This window comes from Macrotis lagotis, chromosome 4, assembly GCF_037893015.1.
Source record: "Macrotis lagotis isolate mMagLag1 chromosome 4, bilby.v1.9.chrom.fasta, whole genome shotgun sequence".
Classification (NCBI taxonomy): Eukaryota; Metazoa; Chordata; class Mammalia; order Peramelemorphia; family Peramelidae; genus Macrotis; species Macrotis lagotis.
Genome location: NC_133661.1, coordinates 173,947,387 through 173,971,281, shown reverse-complemented (window position 1 = coordinate 173,971,281; position 23,895 = coordinate 173,947,387). Strand labels below are relative to the sequence as shown.

Sequence of the window (23,895 nt, the reverse complement as noted above, 5' to 3'; positions counted from 1 at the left end):
GCTAGAAAGAGAAATCCCATTCAAAGTAACCTCAGACAATATAAAATACCTGGGAGTCTACAGTCTACCTGCCAAGGCAGACCCATAATCTTTTTGAAATCAATTACAAAACACATCTCGCACAAATAAAATCAGATTTAAATAACTAGGCAAACATCAACTGTCCATGGATAGGTCAAACTAATATAATAAAAATAACAATTCTAGCAAAACTAAACTAGTGGTTTAGTGCCCTACCAATCAAAATTCCAAAATATTACTTTAATGAGTTAGAAAAAGTTGTAAGTAAATTTATATGGAGAAATAAAAAGTCAAGAATTTCCTGGGATTCAATGAAATAGAGTGCAAAAGAAGGAGACTCAGACTTACCAGATCTAAAATTATATTATAAAGCATCAGTCATCAAAACTGTCTGGTATTGCCTTAGAAATAGAGTGGTGGATCAGTGGATAGACTAGGTACAATAACAGGAAATGATTATAGTAATCTGTTCTTTGATAAACCCAAAGAGTCCAGCTATTGGGATAAATACTCTCTCTTCGATAAAAACTGTTAGGAAAATTGGAAGTTAGTATGGAAGAAACTTAGATGAGACCAACACCTCACACCCTATACCAAGATAAGATCCAAATGGATACAGGATTGAGACATAAAAAACAATATTATAAGCAAACTACAAGATCAGGAAGTAGTTTACCTGTCAAATCTATGGAAAGGGAAACAGTTTATGATCAAGGAATAGATGGAGAACATCATTAAAAAACAAACTAGATAATTTTGATTACATTAAAAAGCTTTTGCACAGACAAAATCACTGTAACCAAGATCAAAAGAAATGTAGTAAACAGGAAAACAATTTTTTCAATTAGTATTTCTGACAAAGGACTCATTTCTAAAATATACAGAGAACTGAGTCAAATTTTCAAAATAACAAGCCATTTCCCAATTGACAAATGGTCAAAGGATATGCAAAGGCAATTTACAGCTGAGGAAATCAAAGTGATCCATAGTCATATGAAAAACCACTCCAAATCATTACTTATTAGAGAAATGCAAATTAAAGCACACCTCTCAGACTGGCCAATATGACCAGAAAGGACAATAATCAATGTTGGAAGGGATGTGGGACATCTGGGACACTAATACATTGTTGGTTGAGCTGTAAACTCATCTAACCTTTCTGGAGAACAATTTGGAATTGCACCCAAAGGGCAACAAAAATTTGCGTACCCTTTGATCCAGCAATACCACTACTGGGCCTATACCCTGAAGAGATGATGAAAAAGGGTAAAAACATCACTTGTACAAAAATATTCATAGCAGCCCCGTTTGAGGTGGCAGAGAATTGGAAATTAAGTGAACGTCCTTCAATTGGGGAATGGCTTAACAAACTGTGAGGTATATGTGTGTGTGTGTGTGTGTGTGTGTGTGTGTGTGTATGTATATGTATATGTCATGAAACACTATTGTTCTATTGAAAACCAGGAAGGATGGGAATTCAGGGAAGCCTGGAAGGATTTGCATGAACTGATGCTGAGTGAGATGAGCAGAACCAGAAAAACATTGTACACCTTAACAGGAACATGGGGGTGATGATCAACCTTGATGGACTTACTCATTCCGTCAGTGAAACAATCAGGGACAATTTGGGGCTATGATAGAGAATACCATCTGTATCCAGAGAAAGAATTGTGGGGTTTGAACAAGGTCCAATGACTATTACCTTTAATTCAGAAAAAAAAAATCTTATGTAATCTTGCTATCTCTTACACTTTATTTTTTCCTTAAGAATATGATTTCTCTCTCATCACATTCAAATGAGTTCAATGTATACCATGAAAACAATGTAAGACTAACAGAATGCCTTCTGTGGGGGGTGGGGGGAGGGAAGCAAGAATGTGGGGAAAATTGCAAAACTCAAAATAAATAAAATCTTTCTAAAAACAAAAACAAAAAAAATAAAAGGTCATCATCAAAAAAAGAGTTGGTTTTATGAAAAAATAAAACATAAACCTTTGGTTAACCTGATTTTAATTAAGAATAACAAATTACTAGTATCAAAAATGGTGAACTCATCACCAATGAAGAAGAAAATAAAGAGATAATTCAAAGCTAATTTGGCCAACAGTATGCCAAGAAATTCAACAACCTAAATGAAATTGATGAATATTTACAAAAATATAAACTACCCAGATAAACAGAAGAAGAAATAAAATAGTTAAAATAGTCCTATTTCAGAAAAGGAAACTGAAGAAATCATCAATAAACTCCCTAAGAGAAAGTCTCCAGGTCCAGATGGATTTACAAGTGAATTTTACCAAACATTTAAGCAACAATTAATTCCAATCCTACATAAACTATTTTTAAAAATAGGAGTTCTCCCAAATTCCTTTTATGACACCAATCCAGAGTCAAAACAAAGAAAATTATAGACCAATCTCCCAAATGAACATAATACAAAAAACTTAAATGAAATTTCAGCACAGACTAATTACAAGCTATTACTAGGGATAATACAAACTGATCAGAAGGGATTTATACCAGGTAGGCAGGGATGGTTCATTATTAGGAAAATACTCAACATAATAGAACATAACAATAACAAAAAGCAACAGAAATCATATCATTATCAACAGATTCTGAAAAAGCCTTTGACAAACATTCATTCATTCATATCAAAAACTCTAGAGAATATAGGAATAAATGGAGTTTTCCTTAAAATAATATGCAGTGGGCGGCTAGGTGGCACAGCGGATAAAGCACCGGCCCTGGAGTCAGGAGTACCTGGGTTTAAATCCGGTCTCAGACACTTAATAATTACCTAGCCGTGTGGCCTTGGGCAAGCCACTTAAAACCCCATTTGCCTTGCAAAACCTAAAAAAAAAAGGGGGGGGGATGATAATAATATGCAGTTACCTATCTAAAATCATCAACAAACATTATATGTAATGGAGATAAACTAAGAGCATTTCCATTAAGATCAGGGGGTGAAACAAAGGATGCCCTCTACTTTTCAATATCACCACTATTATTCAATATAGTATTAGAAATAATTGGCTTTAGCAATAAGGAAGAAAAAGAAATGAAATTGGCAAAAAGGTAACAAAATTTTTATTCTGTGCAAATGGTAAGTTGGTATTCTTAGAGAACCCTAGGAAATCAACTAAAAATCTGCTTGAAACAACAACTTCAGCAAAGTAGCAGGATATAAAATACACCCACAAAAATCATCAGCATTTCTTATTTATGAACAACAAAGCCCAAGGGCAAGAGAAATTTCATTGAAATAACTATAGAAAATATAAAATACTTGGGAATTGGGGCGGCTAGGTGGCACAGTGGATAAAGCACCAGCCCTGGAGTCAGGAGTACCTGGGTTCAAATCCGGTCTCAGACACTTAATAATTACCTAACTGTGTGGCCTTGGGCAAGCCACTTAACCCCATTTGCCTTGAAAAAAAATCTAAAAAAAAAAAAATTGATGTAAAATACTTGGGAATCTAGCTCCCAAGACAAACCCAGAAACTGAATGAACACAATTACAAATACTTTTCACACAAATAAAGTCAGATCTAAACAACTGGAAAAAATTCAATTGTTCATGGTTAGGCTGAGCCAATATAATAAAAAATGTTAATCTATCCAAATTAAATTACTTGTTCAATGCCATAGCAAACAAACTACCCAAAAACTATTTTACAGAGGCAGAAAAATAGTAACAAAATTCATGTGGAGCAACAAAGGATCAATATTATCAAAGGGAATTGATAAAAAAAAATGCGAAGGAAGGTGGTCTAGTTGTAACAGATCTAAGATTATACCATAAACTAGCAATCAGCAAAAGTGCCTGATATTGGTTAAGAAATGAGTAAAGTAAAAGTGAATTACAATAGGCATAAAAGAAACAGTAATAAATGACTATATCAATCTATTGTTTGACAAACCCAAAGACATTAGTTTCTGGGATAAGAACTCACTATTTGACCAAAACTGCCGAGAAAACTGGAAAATACTATGGCAAAAACTAGGCATAAACTAACATCTCACATTCTATACTAAAATAGGGTCAAAATGGGTTCAGGATTTAGACATAAAGGGTTATAGCACAGACCAATTAACAGATCAAGAAATACTCTGTTGGATCTATGGAAATAAGACCAAAACAAGAAATAGAGTATATTTTAAACTGCAAACATGGATGTTTTTGACTATATAAAATTAAATTTTTTTGCACAAATAACACCTGTGCTACAAAAATTAGAAGAAAAACAGAAAGCTGGAAACAATTTTCATAGATAGGAGTTCTGATAAAGGTCTCATTTTTTTTTTTTGGAATATTTGTAAGGCAATGGGGGGTTAATGTGACTTGCCCATTGCAGTCACACAGTTACATTTAAGTGTCTGAGACCAGATTGAACTCAGGTCCTCCTGACTCCAGGGCCAGTGCTCTATCTACTGCACCACCTAACTTTCCCCTCATTTCTAAAATATATAGAAAATTGACTCAAAATTATAAAGTTATAAGTCATTCCCCAATTGATAAACAGTCAAAGGATATGAACAGGCAGTTTCAAATGAAGAAATTAAAGGGGGGTGTGTGTGTGTGTGTGTGTGTGTCTATATATATAAAATCATATGAAAAAATGTTTTAAATAATTATTGATTGGAGAAATGCAAATTAAAACAACTCTGCAGTATCACTTCACACACCTATCAGATTGGCTAAGATGATAAAAAGGGTAATGGTCAATGCCAGAGAGATTGTGAGAAGACTGGGACATTCATGTACTACTGGTGGAGTTGTGAATTAATCTAACCATTCCGGAGAGCAATATGGAACTATGCCCAAAAAAGCAATAAAACTGATCATATCCTTTGATCCAGCAATACATTGGTACTAGGCCTATAGTCAAAAGAAATCATAAAAAATGGGAAAAGTCCCACATGTTCAAAAATAGTTATAGCAGATCTTTATTTAGTGGCAAAGAATTGGAAAATGACTGAACAAAGTTATGGTGTATATAATTGTCATGGAGTACCATTGCTTTGTTAAGAAACCATGAATGGTTGAACTTTAGAGAAACATGTAAAAAATTATATGAAATGATGCTGAGCAAAGGCGGAAGAACCAAGAGAACACTGTTCACATTAACAACATTGTGAGATGATCAACCTTGATGGAAGCAGCTCCTCTCAGCAATACAGAAAGCCAGGAAAACCCTGGGAGACCTGTTATGGGCAACACCATCCACTTCCAGAGGAAAGCAAAAAAAAACAAAAATCCACAGAATCTGAAGAGATACCATGTTCACTTATTAAAAATTTCTTTTTAGGTTTTCCTTCCTATCCCATGGTTTTCTTTCTTTTTCCTCAGTCCTAATTTGTCATATACAAAATGACTAATATGTTACTATTTTAAACAAAAATATACATTGATAACTTTTACCAGACTATTTGTCACTGAGGGGAGGGGGTGGAAGGGAGATTGGTAGAAAAATGTGCAACTTATAAATATGCAAATGAATGAATGCTGAAAAACTTTTATAATATGTAATTAGAAAAACAAAATACAAATCAAAAAAAAAGATAAGTCATTGACCTTAGTTCAAGTAATGTAGCAGTAAACTCTCAGGATGAAATTTCAAAGAGATCTTTTTACTCTTTTTCCACCTTGGGAAATATGGGCTAATCAAGGAGGGAAAAAAACAAGGTGAGAAATAGTAAAGGATAGGAGGATCAAAAGCAAAAAGTGAAATAAAATAGAATGAAAAGATATCATCTAAAAAAAAAGGAAAATCACAGGCTCATTATTTCATCGGCTTATGTATTCACCATAGCACCTAAATAATGAACCCTAGTAATGTAGGTAGTAGCAAACCCCACTACTCCTTAGTAGAAAGAAGATAGTCTTCATGTGTTATTGAGTCTGAAAATAATTCATCAGCTATTGGCCAATCTTTTGATGACAAGCCTCCCACTCCCATATTTAGCTAGCATTAATCCTCAGCAGAAAGATATATAGAATACAAATTGCTTATATTCTCCTAGTAAAGCCTTTAACTAGCAATAATAACCACATCATGATGAAGCATTAGAGCAGAACTTCAGTGAGTATTCTAACAGTTATTATATCAAGTAGAATAAGCTACTATTTTCTATCTTTAAGTAGAAGATACAGAGTAGTTTGATGTAAAAAAATAACTGGCCTCAAAGTCAAAGAGATATCAGGAGTTCAATGCTATGACACAAATCGAAAATATGATCCTAGACAATTAAATTCTCAAGTGTTCAGAAAACTCTCAAAATTGAAGAATAGTTACTGATTTGCATTGGGAAAAGGTGTTTCCTCAATGAGAGTTCTTACACTGATGATATCATAGGTCTGAACTGTGTACTCTCCATTCACAAGAATAATAACATCAACTGCTAGAGAGCTGCTCTCATCTTTCATAATTTTGGTGCAATTCCCTAGCTCTTCAAGTGTTAAAAGTTCTATATAGTTAACAACTGACACAAATTATATCTCCTTTATTTAAAATCCATAAATTATTTTTCTAACCTGGGGTTTCTGAAGAATTGGACAATGGAGCAGAAGCTTCCGCTAAAGCAGCTAATGTAGCTAATACTGATGTAGATGAGTTTCCAAACTGAACAGCAGATACTCCTGTTTCATCTATTAAAGAGGATAAAAAATAGGGTAGATTAGTTCTTAAAAAAACTTTAATTAAATTTACAGCTTTGACCTACTCCCTCCTTTTGGATCAACTGGTATAAACAATTTTATCAAAAACTAAAATGCTAATGCTTTGTCCAAAATCATCTTTCTTTGAATTATTTTATCTGCCCAAACATTTGTCATGTTAAATATACCAAAAAAGGAAAATGCAACTACTAGGATCTTACCCTTATTCGCCAATAGTCCTTCCTTAAAATGGTGAATACCTACTAAAGCACAAAATCCCAACAGCTACCCTACATGCATCTCAATACCTGTTGCCTTGGATGAATTTTCTGAGGATACCAGACCTGTTAGGTTCACCACCCCTCCAGGTCCAATGATAAACTGTGGTGTTGCCGCATGGATCGTCACAGTGTCAGGGCTCTCTGGGTTTGTATTTATTTGGTTCTGCATTGCAATCTGGAGAATAAACCACAAGAGTACCCGAATTGTAAAAGCAATTAAAAGAAATGCCCAAGGGAATCCAAAGACTAAAAAGAGTTCAGAAATAATTTAATATCAAATAAATTAATGATTTATTTGTCCTTATTTAGATATTAAAAGATTTGAGAATCCCTGAGATATAAAAAAAATGAAAAGGGGGAATCTAATTGAGAAAAAAATAAGAGGAAAACAAGAGAAAGAAAAAAGCCTCATCCAAAACATCTCAAAGTTAACTAACTAGCTAATAATTCACATATCATGAAAAAAATAGGTATTCTTTCATAAGTTTTAAAACTAAAAAGTAAAAAAATTACCTGTAATATTTCTGCCAAATCTTCATTTCCGTTGTCTATTGAAATATCCAAAGCAGTTTTACAAAATTTACTTTGTGTGTGGACATCAGCACCATATTTAATTAAAAGTTCTACCACCTCTTGATGATTATGTTCTGTAGCCCAGTGTAATGCTGTCATCTTTAACATGTCTTTTGCATTGACATCAGCTCCATGCTACAAAAATATTCCAAATCCAAAGATTATTTAAAATATAAATGCTATTTTTAAATAAAATGAAATTATAATCACTGTACATATCTGTAATCAAGAATCTATAAAAGAGATATATAATCAATCTTCATTTTAAAATGTTCAAATCATCCAAATGTCCTACCAGTCAGTTATTCTTGTGATAGGCTGACTGCTTTTTTTTCTGACTGCTTTTCTTCTGATACCTCAAAGAACTCAAATTATTCTGTTGCACTTTGTAGTTTTTGTTTCTGCATTATCTATCAGTATGGGCATGAAAGTTTGGGAAAGGGAAAAAGTGCAAGGAAAGGGAGTAAAATTCTTCAAGTACTCCTACAAATCTCTTTTAATGTTCCTAATAGGTCTAAGAACTATGGTTTTTATTTTTACATTTACACACTTAATAGAGAAATCATTTAGTGTGGGTCATTTAGAAGAAAATATCAAAGACAAAGGAACATCATTTTTTTAATCCATCACTTTCAATTTTACTGAACTGTTTAGAAAGTTCTTTCTCAGTTCTCTAAATCTCTCCAAGGAGCTCCTAGATACTCAGAAAGAACAATTCCTTTGCAAATTATTTCATTCTTTAAATTAAAAAACAATAATCTCACCCATGCTAATGCTATTTTCAATTACCAGTCTTTTGTTTTGTTTTGTTTTGTTCAAGGTAATGGAGGGTTAAGTGATTTGCCCAAGGTCACACAGCTAGGAATTATTAAGTGTCTGAGGCCAGAATTGAACTCAGGTCCTCCTGACTCCAGGGCTGGGGTTCTGTAAACTGTGCCACCTAGCTACCCTTTCAATTACCAGTCTTAAAAGAATGTTAAATACATATACATACACACATATATATTTATAGATAAAAACAGTTCTCGAAATAAGTATTGTAAATTACTAACAATCACATGAAAAATACTCCAAATAACAAATAATAAAAGTACTGCAAATCAAAACAAGTCTGGGATGTCTCTTCATAACCAGAAAATTAGCAATCATGACAAAAGATGAGAGCTATCAATATTGGGGATTGACAATCTTGGGAAGAAGAAGACACTGGTATACTGCCAGTAGTATTGAGAATCAGTAATCATTTTGGAAAGCAACTTTCAATTATGCAAATAAGGTGATCAAAATCTTCATACCCTTTGACTCAGAAATTCCATTACTTGGCCTATAATTATAAAGTCCCCATATATTTTTAAATATTTATAGAAGCACTTTTTATGAAAGCCAAGAATTGGAATCAAAAAGGATGTTCATAGATTGGGGAATGGCTCAAAACATTATGGTGCATGAGTATAATGGAATACTACTATGCCATAAGAAATGAGGAATGCAATAAAGAAGTATAGAAGGGGCAGCTAGGTGGTGCAGTAAATAAAGCACCAGCCTTTGAGTCAGGAGTACCTGGGTTCAAATCCGACCTCAGACACTTAATAAATACCTAGCCGTGTGACCTTGGGCAAGCCACTTAACCCTACTGCCTTAAAAAATCTAAAAAAAAAAAGTATAGAAAGATTTTTATGAACTGATGCAGAGTAAAGTAAGCATACCCAAGAAAATAACATATACAGTAACTGCACCAATATAACAGAAAGAAAAGTCATATACACAAAAAATCAAAAGTGAATATTGCAAAATTATAAAGGACAAGCATGGATCAAAAGATATGAGAAGATACTTCCAGCCCATCCCTCTGTAAAGATGGGAGGTTCATAAATGCTGCAAATATTTTGAGACTTTTTTTGAAATACTGATTAGTTATGCTGTGGTATGGCTCTTTGGGAGGGGAAAAGGAGAAAAACTGTGATAAACTAATGTGATTTTTAAAAATGTTTTTATTGATCTTTTTTTAAGTAAGAAAACATTGAAAATACTACTTTCACATAAAACACTACTTTCCAGAGATTTCATTAGGAGGGAAGTTCAAGAATCTAAGGACCCAGTAGAGAAAATTGTTCCAGAAAAGGTTAACTCTAACAGGCAGTTTTTCTTTACAAAAAATATTGTTATTTCAAGTTTAGGTTTACTTTTAAAATTTGGAAATAAAAGACAAACCTTAAGTAAAACTTCTACTATGCTTGCATGGCCTTCAGATGCTGCCATGTGTAATGGAGTCCGGTCCACTTTAGTTCTGGCATCTCGACTTACTCCAGCTCGGAGTAATACTTCTGTAGTAGAATAGTGCCCATATTGTGCTGCTAGATGAAGTGGAGATGTACCCAACTAAAATTTAAAATAAATGCAATATTTAAACTCTGATTTTCTAGTATATATTTTATACCTATTTTGCATTTAATTTTATCTTTCTTAACAGACGTCTTATTAATCCTGTAAGAAAATTCAATAATCGATATTCTCATTTTACAAAAGAAAAAACTAAGGCTAATTATGATTTCAGTCAGTGAGAGGCAGAAATAATCTTGACTTCTATTCCATTTGATCTACTCACTAAACCTCTAGTTACTTCACAAAATACAGTATGAAGTTTTAACCTAGTAAACAGTTTTATTAACACAGGCAAAATTTAAAGGGTACAAACTGGAAGTGATACTTTAAGGGAATTTGTCAAGATCAATTTAGGGTAGATAGATGTTCATGTAGAAAGCAGCATGAAGAAGGACACAAGATCACAAGCAGTACTGATTCACAAAACAGCAAAAAAAAAAGTTGAGAAAAAGCTTGGAAATTTAAAAGAAAAATCTTTAGATAAATAGGTCATTCCAATAACATAATGCTCATGACTCCCACAGGCTCAAATTCAAGCAGACATTCATAAAACTGAAATTTATCATATTTAACTTATAAAACTTATTCAACCAAAAAAATGATTAACTTTTTATCTTATGAATACTCAAATAAATTTGTGATCTCATGTGGAATTTCTGTCCAACAAAAGAAATCATAATCCATCCTGTCATCCTACAAGTTTGGAGGTGATGGGGAAGGCAGGGACCAAGGACACATTAATAGGCTAGGTTCTTCTCTCCTCAATAACTCTCAAAATTGTCAGAATAATTAATGAAGCATGCAAACATACTGTTATCACTTGTTTATGCCATATTCATAACCTGCTCAATCTTTTTCTATCACACATTTTTGATGGTATAAATAATATATGAGTAAGTTCATAAGTTAAATCAATTAATCAAATTGATTAAATTTCTATTTAAAAATAAGTGAGAGGAAAATCCACACAAGACTTTTTATTTACCCAATCTGTTGTAAAAGGAGCTCCATTTGCCATCAAAATCCGAACTTCATCATCCTGACCTGCTCGTGCTGCTTCTAAAAGCTTCTTTCCCAAATCTACCAGGGACATCTAAACAAAAATCAAAGGGGAAAAAAATAGTTCAATGCTAAATTTTAACTTTAAATTTAAAATTCATGAACATCAGCATTTTTTTTGCTTTCTTCTTCTATGATTATATAATAGTTGATGAGAAGTGAATTAAAGAAAAAAATCGATTAATATTTAGCTCTAAAATATATTCAGATGAGGACATATTCATCCTCCTAATTATGCCAAAGTTTAGGATATTAAAATTAGTTGTAATTCATGCACATCTTCTTCTCATTTGACTTCTCCCTATGTCTCATTCCTCCTAAATCCTTTTTTTTCCTACTCACTGAAACTTACTTTAAACCATCAGTACTTTCCGAGACCATTACCCCTGATCTGACATCTCTACCCTCTGCTTTTAAATTCTTTTCCTTTATGCTTGAAGAGCAATAAAAATGTGCATACCCTCTGATCCAGCAATACCATTACTAGGTCTGTACCCTAAAGAGATCATGAAAAAGGGTAAAAACATCACTTGTACAAAAATATTCATAGCAGCCCTGTCTGTAGTAGCAAGGAATTGGAAATTGAGTGAATGTCCATCAATTCGGGAATGACTGAACAAATTGTGGTATATGTACGTTACGGAACACTACTGTTCTGTTAGAAACTAGGAGGGATGGAAATTCAGGGAAGCCTGGAAGGATTTGCATGAACTGATGCTGAGTGAGATAAGCAGAACCAGAAGAACATTGTACACCACAAGAGCAACATGGGGGTGATGATCAATCTTAATGGACTTGCTCATTCCAACACTGCAACAATCAGGGACAATTTGGGGTATCTGTGATAGAGAATACCATCTGTATGCAGAGAAATCATTGTGGAGTTTGAACAAAGACCAAAGACCTTTAATTTAAAATATAAATATATATATATATTATATTATTATATGATCTTGCTATCTCTTATATTTTTTTCCTTAAGAATACGATTTCTCTCTCAACCCATTCAATTTAGATCAATGTGTATATATAGCATGGAAACCATGTTAAAACTATCAAACTGCCTTCTGTGGGGAATGGGGTGAGGGAAGCGAGATTAGGGGGAAAAATAGTAAAATTCAAAAATAAAATTTATTTTAAAAAAAAGAAAAATAAATAAGTTCCCTTCCTCTTAAAGGCAGCTAGGTACAGTGCATAAAGCACCAGCCCTGGAGTCAGGATGATATGAGTTCAAGTCTGGCCTCAGACACTTAATAATCACCTAGTTGGGTGACCTTGGGCAAGTCACTTAATCCCATTGCCTTGCAAAAACCAAAAATTCATTCATTCATTCATTCATTCATTCCTTTCCCCTAGATCCAGCTCCTCCATGAGACAAAACTGAAGAAGTCCTACATGCCCTCACTTGAGCAAGAGTCCTTTCAGTTTTCCAATTCTCTCCAGAAACTATTCTAAAACTTTCATTCCTTCTATAAGCCTCCCCCCCCCTCTCTCTCCCTTCTATTTCTCCACTCTCCCCTCTCTTCCCCTTCTCTTTCCTCTCTCTCTGTCAATCAAAAAACATTTATTAAGTGTTTGACTTTGTGCTAGACATTGAGCTCAGTAACAGAATGTGTCCAAAACTAAATCCATTGTCTTTTTCCCCAACCTTCCTCTTCTTTCAAACTTCTCTATTTCTGTGAAAGATATCACCCTCTTTCAGCCTCCTATGTTTGTAACCTAGGCAATCATCCTAGACTGCTCATTTTTCCTCTCCCCACATACCCAATCAGCTGTCAAATCTGGTTATCCCAACCTTCAAACACCTCTCACATTTGTTCAGTCCCTCATTACATCTCATCTAAATTACTGTCTCTCAAGTCTATCCCCTTTCCAGTCAATTTTAGGTCATTTTAGTTAAGTCTAGGTCTGATCATGTTACTCCTCTGCTCAAATTCTAATGGCTTTCCAAGTACCTCTAGGATAAAATATTAACTGCTCTGTTTAGGTTTTAAAGCCAAGCAAAATCTAGCCCTGGTCCACCTTCCCATACTCTATGATTCAGTCAAATTGGCCTGCTCTCCGTTTATTCCACTGGACACCCCACCTCCCATCCTTGAAAGCATTTCTTCCTTAATTCCATCCACACCCTCATAATCTCTCTCCTTCCCTTCAGATAGGGGCAGGGAATGTCCAGCATGTGGGTCATTTGGTCTTGTGCTGTCACTGTAACCACAGGAGGCACTCAAAATTCAATAAATCTAAGAGCTTTTTAGGGGCAAATTAATTGTTTAACTAAATATAGCAGGCAAATGATGTTCTAAATATCCAAATGGACCTTGGCAGCAAAAAGATTCCCCACTCCTGCTTTGATATGCTGCCTTTAGCCACCCCTCCATCTTCTGAATGAAGTTTTTCTTCATTTTCCCAATTATTAGTACCATCCAAGTATTTTATATTTACCTACTTTCTATACATTTGTATATAAACATATACACACACACACACACACACATTTGCATATGTATGTACTAATTGTCTCCATTAGAATGCAAGTTCCTTATGAGCTGGAATTGTTTCAATCTTTGCACTTGTATTCCTAGTTCTCTTATATTCAATAAATAGGACTAATTGACTAACTGTATTGATGTAAGAAAAATAATACCCTGTCAGGTATATACATGAAACATGACATTTATTCTGAATACATTAAAAATTAAAGAACATAAAAAATAAATCAAAATCATGTCACACTGCTATAAATATTAGCAAACTGCAAACTCACAAACTGAAATTCATTGCAAACTGCAACACTGGTATATATATTTAAAATTAAGTGCTCACTAAAATCAGCCTTTTGTTTTTTGACAGTTTAATTTTTTATAATTTTACATGAAATTTTGTTTATTTGAAAAATAAAATTATTATTATTAACAATAACAATCAGCAACTAATAATTATATAGTACTTATTATGGACCCTGTGCCAATAGCTATACAATGATTATTTCATGTTATCTTCATAATAACCCCAGGAGGTAGGTGCTATTTATTTCCATTTTATAGATGTAAAACTGAGATAGATAGTAGTTAATTGACATGCATAGATCACACAGCTAGAATGTGTCTGAGTTCATTAGAACACAAGGTCTTCCTGACTCCCAGTTTGGTATTCTATCCCACTTTTGCCCCCAGCTATCTAGAAACAAAATATAAAAGTAATTTTTTTTAAAAATTTGGTAAAATACATATGTCATTTAGTCTCTTATAATTAAAGCATAACTAAAAAGTTAAAATATATACTTTCTTATTGCTGCTTTTTTCCTTTGTTCTCAAAGACTACCATGACATGAAGGAGGATGCTGTGACATGCAAGTGAATTGGATTTAAGAGATGGAAGGCAAAGTCACTATTCTCACGTTCTCCTCCAGAGTTATCTGAGTCCATTGGTAAGATAAAGATCAGGACAACTGTAAATACTCCTGGGTACAGTTTATTATATAAAACTGCACACTAAAATGCAACTTTATTTTGTAAAAAAGCTACTTTTTTTTCAAGCAACTGATTTTAAAAAGTTGTAACTTTACTTTCAGACTATCAAACTGCAGAAGTGAATGTTTATATAATCACAAATACTCAGAAATGCTTAATTTCTGGTACAGGTTTGTAAACTATTATTTAGAACTGTGCATGCATTCATCATGAAATACATATATAGATTTTTAAGAACTATATTCAAATATATAATTCTTAATATAATTAGTAATTCTGTACTAAATCATAGTCTAATTGGCTGATAACTGACAGAATTCTTATTATAATTATTTTCTCTAAAATTCACTAATTGCATAATAGATATTTCAAAAAAATCAACAAATAATGAAAGATAAGACAAGATTACATGCAATACAGTCATGCCCTGGACCCTCTTACAAATCCAATAAAATTTACAATTTCTAGTAGGATGGTGGAGCTAAAGGGTTTGATTCTTTTAATGATTAAACTGTTATCCAACTCACAGCTCCACCCACAAGGTATTAGTGAGACCATTTATCCTCAACAGTTCCTCCCATATTGACTTTTGTCCTTCAACTTCGTCAATTTAATGGGTAAAGAAATGAAACCTTTAAAATTATTTAATTTCTCTTCTCTTCTTTAAGGATATGATTTCTCTCTCATCACACCCAATTTGATTCAAGGTACAACATGGAAACAAAGTAAAGACTGACAGAGTGCTTTCTGGGGGGGGGGGGGGAGCAAGATGGGGGAAAATTGTAAAAATCAAATATCTTACATAAAAATTAATTTTAAAAAATTATTTAATTTGCCTTTATTGTTAGTGAATTGGGGCATGTTTAAACTATTTGTAGTCTTTGTCTATTGGCTCTTAGATTTATGTATTAGTGTCAATTCCCTAAAAATCATGGATATCAAAATTCTCTCAGAAATAAATGATTTGAAGACTTCCCTTGAAAACTTTTCTTCTTACTCTAATTACTTTTGTTTTATTCCTGAGAAAACTAATTTTATAGAATCAACCCCCCCAAAAAATCTATTTTGTAATTTTTTGTCTACTTCTATAAAGTAACCAATTCCTTTGTAATTTGCAGATGATATTCTAACAAAAACATGTAACCTGTTTGAAGACATTACTCCAGGGCAAAAAAAAAAAAAAAAAGACTATCTTGGAATACAAGTATCAAGAAAAGTGATGGGAAAGAGATTAAAGTCCCAGACCCTATACGGTACACATACATGAATGTATATGTGTGTAATTAAGTGATGATTATCCACAAATGAAAGAGGATACCATAAGAATTTTTAAATAAAGTTACATATAGTCCATAGGTAGGAGAAAATAGAAATGAGATATTATTCAAAATAGTTTCCAAGTTTAAGACATGCCTTTCTTAAGTGAGAGAAAAGTAGAGAAGATTCAAGGAAGTTTCTCTCAGTTATGGTTAAACCTGAAAAATCATTAAGGGAAGAGAGACCAAAGGAACTTTATTATTTGTAGAAGAAAAAAAGTAACTATAGACTTGAATTTGGCCTAGAAACATATTTCTAGAGGAGTAACTGGACAAGGGAAAATTAGTCCCAAATAGATAGTCATCAATAAACAGGAATGTGAGCTGGGAATTTGATATTTACTATCTCCTAATTATTTTTTGGACTAGATAATACAAAATTGGTTTGTATTTCCTAATCACAGACAAATGGAAGAGGAAAAGGACTGAGTAGTGAGGAGTAACCACTTTGAAATTTAAAACTTCTAACCAATAAACCACAAAAAATTAGTAATCTATACATACTTGAGATGGGCAGCTAGGTAGTGCAGGGAATAGAATGCCAGGTCTAGAGTCAGGAACACTCTTCCTGAGTTCAAATCCAGCCTCAATCACTTATTAGCTATGTGACCCTGGTTAAGTCACTTAACCTTGTTTGGCTCAGTTCCTGACCTACAAAAATGGGCAGAAGGAAATTGCTAAACCACTCCAATATCTCTGCCAAGAAAAACTTCAAATGAGTCAACCAAGAGTCAGGAAATGGGGGTGGCTAGGTGGATAAAGCACCAGCCTTGGAGTCAGGAGTACCTGGGTTCAAATCCGACCTTAGACACTTAATAATTACCTAGTTGTGTGGCCTTGGGCAAGCCACTTAACCCCATTTGCCTTCCAAAAACCTTAAAAAAAAAAAGAGTCAGGAAATGACTCAACAACAGCAACAACATATTTGGGAGTTGATTTATATCATGTGACTCTCAATTAGGTGAACCATACTAGTAATGGCTTACATATGCTCTTGTCTGAAAAGATAAAGGGAAGGAGTAAAGGAATCTTGAGATGTTAGGCCACATTATTAACAAATACATGCTTCATATAAATGTGTCCTCTTATATCTACATGGAGCTATCTGAGCAAATTTAGCATTCTTACCAGTCTCCGAGCAGCCTATAAAGTCAGAAAGTCCACATATTGAGCATTTAAATCAATTCTTTCAGCTTTGTCTTTAAAAATGCCATGACATGTAAATTAAGTTAATGTTGCTGCAGATAGAAAAATGGAAGTTATAATTTTGAAACAAATTCAGATTATCTCATAATCAGAAAAATAACTATAAAAAGGGTATCTGTATAGGGTCAATCTAGTTTTCTGCCTCTTTGAAAAAGCAAACTCATTTGACAATAGTAGAATTCATTATCCTAACCATTCATAATCTATTAGGTAACCCTAATCAGCTATAATTTCTATTGTTTAAAAAAAGTCAATTATTAAATGTGACCAGGGACCCAAGTTTACTCCAAAAGTAGATTTCTACTACAATCATAATTGTTCAATGTCAAATCTCACCTGTGCATAAATATTAATATTACTAGCTTCAAGTAAAAAAAATCATTGTTACTTAGTACTGCATGAATTCTACTGAATCTTGTCATAAATGAATTTTTAAAAATATTTTAATTTTTTAGAATTCAATTACCTTTTGAGTTATGGGCTGAATTCTGATATTATTCAACAATTGTTCAAATGACCTGTCAATATAACAATCTAATTTTGCTTAGTAGCTCCATACATACTAAGAGGGCCATCTGGTGGAAACTGAAATAACTGTCAACTAAATCTTAAGTGTAAAATGTAGCTTCTCATAGATGATAAAACAGAATAAAATACCTGAATTTATATGCATATCCATATGAAAACAGGTTATTTTTACAATGTCATTCAAACAATATCTACTGAGAGTTACCATTTTATGCAAAGTTCTGTGAGGGGCTGAGAAGGGATGTCAAGCAGTCAGGTCTTCCAAACATTTATTAAGCACCTATTCTGCATCAGGTACTATATGCTGAGAAAAGGCAGCACAAAGCCAGTCTAATCAATAAACATTTATTAAGTGTTTATCATGTACCAGACACCATGCTAAGGCTGGGGATGTAAAATGAGGCAAAAGACAGTCCCTGACATTAAGAGAGCTCACAAACTGATGGGGGAAAGAACAGGCCAACAAATACATAACAAACAAGCTAAATGTAGGTTAAATGGGAAATAATAAAAAGGTGGAAGACACTAGAAGTCTAAAGGTTTGGGAAAGGTTTATAGTAGAAATGGAATTTTAATAAGGGCTTAAAACTTGGCATGAGAAATGCTACCAAGCAAGCAAATAACCTTGAGATTTTGTTAAAAGCTCTTCAAGAGTTACTGTGGTCAAAACATTTATTACACTGTTGCAAACCTGAAGTTAAACCTCTTCAAATTTAGCTTTCTATGTTGCCCTAAATCAACAGACACAAAAATGAATTCCCAAGTCCATAAGTTCCTAAGTCAACTAAAAAGTCTATTTACTTAACAGTGTAGCTCTCTAACAGTGCCCTTTCAAATCTACCTACTTGTTAAAATGTAATTTCTAAAAGAAAGTGTATTACAGAGAAATTATTAAATTGCTTTTAACAGGGGCCACCTAACTTCTAGATCAAAGGTAGTACTAACAACAAGCAAAGGTCCACAAGTACAAAAAAGAAATGTTCATAGTAGTGTGATTGATAAGAATAAACATCTGGGAACAAAACGTGTGTCAAATAGTTGGGTAATGACTGAATAAATTATAGCAATATGAATGTAACAGACAATCACCAAACTACAAAGAACTCCAAAGAAACATGGGAAGATTGGTATAAAGTAATACAGGGAAGAAAGCAGACAAAAGGGGCTGCTAGGTGGTGCAGTGGATAAAGCACTGGCCTTGGAGTCAGGAGTACCTGGGTTCAAATCCGGTCTCAGACACTTAATAATTACCTAGCTGTGTGGCCTTGGGCAAGCCACTTAACCCCAATTGCCTAGCAAAAACGTTAAAAAAAAAAAAAAGGAAAACAATGCCAAAATAAAGAGGACAAACTCTAGTAAAAACAACTGTTAGTGCCATTATAAAAGCTCATTACACCTTTCCGTAAACAATCAGTTGTTTTTTCAGGAACTAAACTTTGTAAGTTTTATTTGATTATTGTTTGTGAAGCATCTGACATGTCAAAACAAGATGTACCTGAGGTCGTGGTGCTGGTTACTGTTGAGGCATGGTTCTATGTGATCCCGTGACTTTGTCCTTAGCAAAGATACTGGAATGGTTTGCCATTTCCTTCTCCAGTGAATCCCCATTTTACAGATGAGGCACTGAGGCAAATATAGACTAAGTGTCACCCACTTGTAATGTCTGAGGCCGGAGTTGAACTAAGACCTTCCTTATTCCTGGTACTCTAGACCTTCCTTATGCCTGGTACTCTATTCACTGTACCACCTAGCTGACCTGTATCTAAGGTAACTTCCCTCAAATTTGAATTCATAATACAGTTTGTTTTTCTTTTGTAAAATTTTTTAAATTTAGATATTTTTAAGAAACTGTATTATAAATTCCAATTCAAGATGCCAGAAATATTCTACCCACACATATACAGGGAAATGGAAACCCTTGGATTCTACAGCAATAGCTCTGATACTTAAGAGTACAGTGCAGAGATATTCCTAGGCACCAGGAACTTAGGGGCCATCCCCAGTCGTCATGATTCATATCTAGTCACTGGATCCAGGTAGCTCCCAAAAAGAAAGTAAGACTAGTCACTTTGCACCTCCTCACTCAAATCCAATTCATGTCTATGTCATAACAGCACCTCCCTGATATCATGGTCTACTTAGAGAACAAAGGACATCATCATCATCATCAACAACAACATATTCTTATAAGATATCTTATAATACACAGGAATAGAGTTTCTTTCTCTCTAGGTTAGTCACTCCCTTGCATTCTGAATAAGAAAGTAGTCGGCAAATAATACTGGGAAGATTCTGAGGGTAAATTTCTATATAGTTCCTCTAAATAACTTCTGTAAGGAGGCAACAGTCATATGAAGGTATAAGCTCTGGTATTGTTTCACATAAAATCATATCCTGCTAGGGTAGGGACAGTTCTGGAACTTAGCTAGTCAGGGTCCATGACCTGGAGCAAATGACTTAACAGAGCAATAGATGGTATAAAATAACTTACCTGGAATAAATAGCACTGGAGTTAAGAGAATAGGAAAAATACCAGCATTTATCTTCCTTAAATGCAACTTTCATCATGTCTTTTCTACCCTCAAAAAACTTCTAGTTCTCTAAATTACAACCTCATTAAGTTCAGACCTTAAAAGGTCAACTCAATGCTATCTCATCCACAACCACTACTCTGAGCAATAATTTTTTACTACCCCCATTATCAGTAATTTTATCACTTCCCAAGCCTCACTTAACACTTTATCTTTAATTCTCTAATTTATTTGTCCAGTAATACTTTATATTACAGTAATCTATGCCATGGTCTCACTCCTTTAGGTGTACTTTGGGGGCATGGATGATATCTTAATTAAACTTTTTATCTTTCTCAGTGCCTCCCTTTATGATTTTGCCCTTGGTATGATCTTAATAGAGAATAATTCCAACTTTTATGTTTCCCTTTCTTATTTTAAAAACATTTTGACAACTACATTTCAACATCATTGACTTCCTTTGTATTTTATTTTATGTATTTATTAATACAGTACTGAGAAGGGGTCTTTAGACTTCAACAAACTGACACAAAATAGTGAAGAACCCATGCTCTAATCTATCCTTTTTAATACATCCTAAACAGCATAATTAGAAGAGTCTACCTAATGTACTACTGTCATGTTGTCTTTTTTTTATTTTATATATTTAAGGCAATGGGATTAAGTGAATTGCCTGGGGTCACAAAGCTAGGTAATTATTAAGTGTCAGGCTAATTTGAACTCAGTCCTCCTGACTCCAGGACCGGTGCTGTACCCACTGTGCCCCCTAGCTTCCCCTATCATATTGTTTTTACTCAAAAAACCTTAAGAGCTACTCATTTCCTACTCTGAACTGACATTCAAGGTCATCCATAACTGGGCACACTACTCTTTCCTACATACAGTATATGTTCAGCCAAATTTAACTTTCTTTGAACCTAGGCCCAATAGAAATTTATGCTAGGTAACCCCAATCAGGTCTTCTCTGTCACATGGAATTCTATTCATCTCTTCTAGACTCTGACATAATTATCATAGTAAATCTATCCCTTCTCCATTTTCCTCAAGTCATCAACTTTTAGGGGACAGGCCCAGGTCAGCAATGCTCCATTTCCCTTTTTAGGTTGAACCTCTGATTCCCCAGACTTTACTACCATAACCAGGCAGAAAAGTTACCTTCTATCACTCCCCACCATCACAACCTTTTCAGTCCCCCCCCCCTTTTTAATGTTATTTAATTTTATTTTTTCAAATGTATGCAAGGATAGCTTTCAACATTCATTTTTTTGTAAGCATTCAAGCTCCACATTTTTCTACCTCTCTCCCTTCCCTTCCCCCTCCCTAAGTCAATTTCCTTTTAAAGTGTTGTCTTCAGGGGGCAGCTAGGTGGTGCAGTGAATAGAGCACCAGCCTTGGAGTCAGGAGTACCTGGGTTCAAATCCGACCTCAGACACTTAATAATTACCTAGCTGTGTGGCCTTGGGCAAGCCACTGAACCCTATTGCCTTGAAAAATCTAAAAAATAAATAAATGAATGAATAAAGTGTTGTCTTCTACCATTAAGTTCCTTGAGGGCAAGGATGGTTTTTCTCTTAACTTGCATTAATATTCCCAGCACTTACTATAGAGTCTGTCATTGAACAATTACTTAATAAAAGCTTGTTGTCTGGTGGCTTCAACTCTATCCTCATCTCTAACCTGTCACATGCATCGGATGACCTTGCTTCCTAGTTTCCTGAAAAGTTTAAGGCCAATTATCCAAGATAAGTTTGTTTCTGCCAGAAGACATGAACAGTTTCAAAAGAAGAAATGCCTCACATATACAAAAATATTTATAGCAGTCCTTTTTGTATTGACAAGAATTGGAAATTGAGAAGATACCCATCAACTGGGGAAATGGCTGAAGAAGTTATGGTATATGAATGTTAAAGTACTATGGTTCTGAACAAAATCATGAGGGAACAAACTTTAAAAAAGCACGAAAAGACTTGCTGAATGAAGTCAGCACAACCAGGAAAAATTGTGCACATTTAACGGCATCATTGTGAGATGAATCAACTATGAGCAGCTCCTCTCAGCAGTTCAGGGATCAAAGACCATCCTGAGAGATCTGTTAAGGAAAATGACATTCTCATCCAGAAAAAAAGGAAAACAACATTATGAATATGAATTCAGGGCAAAGTCTATCATGTCATTTATAAAATTTCCTTTTATGTTTTGTTCTTTCTTATATTTTCCCCCTGAGTTCTAATTCCTCTTTCACAACATGACAAATGTGGAAATATGTTAAACACAACTGAACATGTTCAACTTTTATTAGAATGCTTCCTGCCATGAGGAGGGGGGGGAGAGAAAGGAGGGTGGTAGAAAAATGTGGAACTCATAAATCAGCAAATGAATAAATGGAGAAAACTACCTTTGTATGTAATTTGAAAATAAAATAAAATAATAAAAAGAAATGCAAACTATCAAAAACTATATAAAAGATTTATCACTGGGGGCGGCTAGGTGGCGCAATGAATAGAGCACTGGCCTTGTAGTCAGGAGTACCTGGGTTCAAATCCGACCTCAGACACTTAATAATTACCTAGCCTTGTGGCCTTGGGCAAGCCACTTAGCCCTATTGCCTCGAAAAATCTATTAAAAAAAATATTTATCACTAATAATAAGAGAATGAAAATTCAAGCAATTCTGAGATTTCTCTCATGCCCATCTTAATGGTACATATTTAAAAAAAAAAGATGGAAAGAGTAAATATTGGAGAAACTATGAGGAAACAGGCACACCAATAAATTACTGGGGTTGCTATGAGTTCATCCAACTAGACTGAAAAACAATTTAGAATTTTGCAAAGTTCCTGAACTTTGTACTTTTTGACTCAGCCATCAAACTTCAGGGCATCTACCTGCAAGGAAATGTAAAACAAGAAGAAAGATATTCAAACAAAAATATAGTGGCTAATTATAATAATAGCAATGTTATTAGCAGGAGCAAGACAAAACAAAATTATAAGGAATCTAGAGAAATATGGGGAAATTATATGGATACAGCAGAGTAGGGACAGCTAGGTAGTTAGCACAGTGGATAGAGCACCAGTCCTGGAATTGGAACAGCCTAAGTTGAAATTTGACCTCAGATACTTTTAACACTTAACTTAGTTGTGTGACCTTGGGAAAATCACTTAACCCCCATTGCCTTGCAAAAAAAATAATAAAAATATAAAAATTATTAAATGGGAAAAATAACAAGGTCAAAGCACATGAATAAGTTTAAGCTCCCTTCAAAACTCATCTTCATTCATCGTCTTTTCTTTCCCTCTGGCATAAAAGGATTACCATGCCAAGGTGAACCCTTTTACTTTGTCCTTGGATCCTACTCCTTCTGCGACCATGCTGTAGTCATTTTCTCCCCATCCAATGACTGGCTCCTCATACTCAACAATTTTGCTCAGGTTGTACTAATAGTTTTGGGGGGAAAAAGTAAAATTCTTTCACTTCTTCCTCCTACATACTCCAACTATTATTCTTTTGCCTTCCCTTCACTGGCAAACTTCTAGCAAAAGTAGTTTGCATTTGCTGACTACTTCTTTATCGTACACTTTATTCCTTAACCAATTACAATTTGGATTTTTATATATATTATTGAAATTCAGCAACTAAGAATTACTAATCACCTCTTCCTGATCAAATGCAAAAGATTTTTATTCCCCTGTCCATGCTAATTTTCTATTTCTATAGCACTTAACATAAAAACTCTCTCCTTAATATTCTCCCCTCCCCGAGAATACCATATATTATTTTATTTCTCTAATTACTCCTATTTCTTTGATTCTTCTTCCCAAGTTCAAATCTAGCCTCACACACTTAGTAGTTGTATGATCCTGGGTAA

At 34.1% G+C, this 23,895-nt stretch overlaps 1 protein-coding gene across 4 annotated transcripts in view; it reads right to left on the bottom strand.

Moving 5' to 3' along the window:
- The window catches only part of GABPB1 (GA binding protein transcription factor subunit beta 1), a 92,322-nt gene that overhangs the window by 33,268 nt on the left and 35,159 nt on the right, over positions 1-23,895 (bottom strand). For 2 of the 4 annotated variants that reach the window (XM_074234698.1, XM_074234697.1), the window contains exons 2-6: positions 10,904-11,011; positions 9,748-9,915; positions 7,477-7,671; positions 6,991-7,138; positions 6,560-6,673 (exon numbers count right to left, since the gene is read on the bottom strand). In XM_074234698.1, the coding sequence (XP_074090799.1) occupies positions 6,560-6,673; positions 6,991-7,138; positions 7,477-7,671; positions 9,748-9,915; positions 10,904-11,011 (733 nt within the window). Of the gene's footprint in view, positions 1-6,559; positions 6,674-6,990; positions 7,139-7,476; positions 7,672-9,747; positions 9,916-10,903; positions 11,012-16,891; positions 21,220-23,895 lie in introns of those variants that run through there. The other 2 variants (XM_074234699.1, XM_074234700.1) reach the window with 2 other exon arrangements.